Raw genomic sequence first — 5,397 nt, 5'->3', positions numbered from 1 at the left:
TGTTGTATCAACTTTCGTTATTTCGAGGGTACGCGTTCTTGATCCACGAATTCAAATTCCATGATTTGATAAAATGTTCACAGTACACGCAAGAAAGTAATTTATGTCAACTGCTTACATAAGTAAGGTTAGTAAGCTGACCTGGGCAAGCAAACCTTCAAGATAAAAGTACCACTGTAAGAATTATATTTAGAGCTACTTATCAACTGAACCAATTGCTTTTGAGTAAAACAACAGGTCATAGTAACGAGAATGGATTTTTAAAATATGAATTACAATATAATTCCCTGGAGGGTAACATCGTTAGGTTCTATGATAGGCAAAGGAAAGATCCAAATTCGACCCTTACCGTTTTGGTTATGGCGTGCTAATACTCAAATTCGAACAATGATAATTTCGAAATATACATTACAAAATGTGTTTTTTTACGAACAATTCAATGGAAAATTTACTCAGTACAGATACAGTAAAGAGGTATGGTAAAAATAATTATTGGAACTTAATGGTTCTCTTTACCCAATAGAACAAACAACTTTCGGATAAGTAGAAGTTCATCTGCGGGAATTTCTTGTATCAAAGGCATTCAAGACATTTTATATTTTATGAAAAAAACTTAATTGTAATGGAAAGAAGAACAACAATAAGAAAAATAATAAAGTTTGAGGGACTTGATAATATCATCGTTGAAGACATTTCATTAAGGTTATCATATGTTTTGAAAATAGGTCATTAAAATATCGCCGATTTTAGCAGGTTTAAATACAAGGAATCATGCATTGGTTAATTATTTTTTTGAAGAGAAAGTTAGATAGCACAAGGAACTGAAGAGACACATGGAAAAAAGTAACTATAAACAACGGGAAATGAGGAGACACATGGAAAAGGTGACTAAACAAAGGAAACTGAGAAGACACAAGGAAAAAAGTATCTAAACAATGGGAACTGAGGAGACACATGGAAAAATGTAACTAAACAACGGAAAATGAGGAGACACAGGGAAAAAGTTACTAAACAATGGGAACTGAGGAGACACGAGGAAGAAAGTAATAAAACGGGAACTGAGGAGGCACAAGGAAAAAGTAACTAAACAAAGGGGATTGAATTAAGAGACACAGGGAAAAAAGTAACTAAACAAAGGGAACTGAGGAGACACAGGGAAAAAAGTAACTAAACAAAGGGAACTGAGGAGACACAGGGAAAAAGTAACTATACAACGGGAACTGAGGAGACACAAGGGAAAAAGTAACTACTAGACAACGGGGACAGGAGACGCCGGGAAAAGTAACTATAAACAGCAGGAATTGAGGATACGTTTATAATTCGTAAATACAACAGGAACTGAGGAGACACCCAAATAAAGACAGCCTGCATGGAGATACTTGTAGGATAATACCATAAATGTTTTGATTTAAACAAAAATCTGTTAAGGTAAAATTTTCCTTATCAAATTTACTTTCTTGCATATACATAATGCCGATTTCACCAATTTCAGAAGACCTATCTATCCTACATCGTTATTCAGGTAACGTAAACTTTTATATTTTAAAATTATTAGCTTTTTTTTTCGCTTCGATTTGACAATTGTAAAATATCGTTGTATCCGTATTGATGTCACGGGACAGAGACACATACTTATCTTTACCCGTTTAGGCGCTTAACCATGTTTGTAACTACGCTTGTTTCATAACTGATATGGCACGTGTTTCTACACCGCGGAGTGTAACCACTTTCAAATCCATCGATTGGTCATTTGTGACCTCCAAGAATTCTGATTGGCTAACCCCTGGCCTTTTGACCACGGATTACTTTTACTACTCTCACTTATTCCCTTTGTCGTCTGTCATTCAAAACATCAACATGGACACGTTTTGTGGATTTGCCAGGAGTCAATATTGGCATAACTGGGTGAGAGGGGTGTCATAATGAAAAAAAAAATCGATTAATCTGGGGTTTGAGTCGTACGAAACTGAATGGTCAAACAGGCTACGCACGGATGCGATATAGATATATATTGCATTGCTCATCGCGAACCAAAACTGATAGCTCTTATCTCCAGCATGATAAACGCCCAATATCAGGTCTCGGGACCTCTTGCTTAATGAAAAGAAGTCATTTAAAGATTTTAGTATATTTGACCATTGTGACCTTGAATGAAGGTCAAGGTCATTTATTTGAACAGTCTTCAGCTCTTAATCTCAGCATGCTAAATGCCCAAATTTCAGGTCTTTGGGCCTCTTGCTTAATGAAAAGAAGTCGTTTAAATATTTTATCATATTTGACCATTGTGACCTAGAATAAAGGCCAATGGGGGTTGGGGGATGTTGTGTTAACATTCGTTATTTCGAGGGTGTTCTTGATCCACGAATTCAAATTCCATGATTTGATAAAATGTTCACAGTACACGCAAGAAAGTAATTTATGTCAACTGCTTACATAAGTAAGGTTAGTAAGCCTACCTGGGTAAGCAAACCTTCAAGATAAAAGTACCACTGTAAGAATTATATTTAGAGCTACTTATCAACTGAACCAGTTGCTTTTGAGTAAAACAACAGGTCATAGTAACGAGAATGGATTTTTAAAATATGAATTACAATATAATTCCCTGGAGAGTAACATCGTTAGGTTTTATGATAGGCAAAGGAAAGATCCAAATTCGACCCTTACCGTTTTGGTTATGGCGTGCTAATACTCAAATTCGAACAATGATAATTTCGAAATATACATTACAAAATGTGTTTTTTTACGAACAATTCAATGGAAAATTTACTCAGTACAGATACAGTAAAGAGGTATGGTAAAAATAATTATTGGAACTTAATGGTTCTCTTTACCCAATAGAACAAACAACTTTCGGATAAGTAGAAGTTCATCTGCGGGAATTTCTTGTATCAAAGGCATTCAAGACATTTTATATTTTATGAAAAAAACTTAATTGTAATGGAAAGAAGAACAACAATAAGAAAAATAATAAAGTTTGAGGGACTTGATAATGCACAAGGTAAATAATGCGAACGGGATGATTTGTGGACTAATATCGTATTATCAGCCGGCGAACACATCTACATGTGATACAAATATGATAGCAGCTTAATCAAAACAATCTCTGTAGGTAAGTGATGTCATATATAGATATGGGGATCAGAGTTCGGCCTGCCGAGACACTTATCGGATACCGAGCAAAGCAGAACAATCCGTTACAGGTACATACATGGCAATATGGAGACAATTTTGTAGGACAGCAAACAAGTTGACAACATAAGAATATCGTTATATGAAGAAACCGTTCAAAGAGTCTGTATCTAGATTTCGGGTGTATTTTGCTGTCGTTTTCTCGATTTTGAGTTTGAATTACGGTTTACACGTCAATATTCTCGTCTTTTTCGTTCAAAGTTACTTTTATTTGCTCATTTACATTTATCTATTTTTTATTGTAGTATTCAACGACGTCAGTAGCTCTAGGGATGGCTACACCTTCAGCGCCGGAAATGGTTTCGTGTCCATCCCATCCAGGAGAAGAAATCATTTTCGTGTGTTCCGGTTGTGGTGACGTGTTTGCGTGTAGTAAGTGTGTAACTAGTGTCCACCGCGGGCACGTTCTTAATTGCGTCCATGAAACAGCAAAATCTTTAAGTGGGCCAATCTCCGCGCTTGTTCGCACTCGAATAACGGATGCGGAGACAGTTGCTAGGAGATTAGAAGACATCAAAGTTGATTACGATCAGACGACAGACAATTTGAAAAACTTATTAGTAGAGGTGAAACTAAGGAGAACAAAGCTCAAAGCCGTGGTTGATGATATTGCTGACAATGCACTACTTGCTATACAGGATCTTATACAGGATAATGAGGCTATCATAGCCGACTATAAATCAAAGCTACACGAACTTGGGAACCAGTTATATTCCATAACAAGAGATAGAACCGAATCAGTTGTCAACGGTGGTAGTTCCACTGAAATCATCAGTCACTTCAGGGACTTGTCTATCCCACCACTTTTCCCGAGGTGTCCTTCATTTAGAAGGGGAAACTTCACATCTGCTGAGCTTGTTGAGAAAGATATTGGACAAATGTTTGGGAAATTTGCAGTGAATGAAATTAAGAGAAAGGAAAGTTCACTAGACCCTCCACCCAGGCCACCAAGGACTACCCAACCAGAAACGAATTCACAACTTCTGCCGGTGACTCCACCAGCAGAATTAATTTCTGCACGAGAAACTATACCAGAACGACGCGTTTTAAGAAATTCTTCAAAGAAGAACAAATCTGAACAACAAGCGCCAAAGCCAATAAAATCTGAACGACGTAGTTCTCAAGCAGGCGATGACTTTCAGCTGGACTTGAAAAAACTGGGACATATTCAAGAGGAGTCCTCGTTAGGGGTACGAGCATTTTGGTACAACAATAGAAAATTTCTTATCTCTTACAAAGCTGATCGACGACTTGTTTTTGTAAACGAGACAGGAGAAAAAAACAGAAAGATCAAAGTAATGTCTAATATAATGGATGCTTGCATTTCACCACTTACTGGGAACGCCTGGATTTGCTGTGAAGACCAAACGATAACTGAGATTGGTTCGAAGACGAATACGGTACGATTCGCGACTGAATCATTACCCCTATGTATATGTGCACAGAAGAAAGGTGCATTTCTTATTGGTGTCAAAAACGAGATAATGCAGTATAACGTTGACGGGAATATACTGCACCGTACAAGCTGTCTCGATGGATTTGCCTCTGTAGTGTATCCCTGGGTTATTCGAGAGAACCAAATCACTGGAGAGGTAGCATTAAGTTACGGCTATCAGAAGGAAAACTCTTCGAAGGTTACACTTTTTGACCGAGATCTAAAGTTGATATTCCAGTTCCCTGGTCACAAACATGCACAAGATGATTTTATTCCGGATCATATATGTTTTACTCCAAATGGTCAACTTCTGGTGCTGGACATGGCAGCCAATAAACTTGTATTAGTTGGGCGACAGGGTGTGACTCTCAAAGAGACGGCTCTGCACCAGTTCTACCCGTCGGGGATGACGATTGGACCTCGCAATCAGCTGTGTTTGGTCCAACAAACTCTCACATCTCAAATAATGAGCATGGATCTTCTGCAGACCGGACAAAACGAGTATACCTATGCTCTGTTCTAAGTCAGTAGAAATATACTGATATCATGGTACATGTGAATATATATATAAAAAAACACAGAAATCCGCAATAATAAATTTTCCGCTTTATGGGAAATAAAAAGATGTTATAAAATGTAATAGTAGTGTAATTGAAAGACAGGGAACAATTCTGTCGTCTGTGAAAAGTTCATACATGTATGCGTAGTACCCTCTTCAGGTTGATATAGGTTGACTTTGGTGCTAGATGTGGAATAGGGACCATATACCAATG

At 37.4% G+C, this 5,397-nt stretch overlaps 1 protein-coding gene across 1 annotated transcript; it reads left to right on the top strand.

Moving 5' to 3' along the window:
* Positions 1-3,131: 3,131 nt before the first annotated feature.
* On the top strand, positions 3,132-5,147 carry LOC117340240. The gene is made up of 2 exons (XM_033902032.1): positions 3,132-3,200; positions 3,435-5,147. Exons 1-2 carry the CDS (start codon positions 3,132-3,134, stop codon positions 5,145-5,147), a joined length of 1,782 nt encoding a protein of 593 aa, XP_033757923.1.
* Positions 5,148-5,397: the final 250 nt, after the last annotated feature.

The sequence above is a fragment of the Pecten maximus genome, chromosome 1 (genome assembly GCF_902652985.1).
Source record: "Pecten maximus chromosome 1, xPecMax1.1, whole genome shotgun sequence".
NCBI lineage: Eukaryota > Metazoa > Mollusca > Bivalvia > Pectinida > Pectinidae > Pecten > Pecten maximus.
The sequence above is the reverse complement of the archived record's forward strand: the minus strand, read 5'-3'. Positions and strand labels throughout refer to the sequence as shown.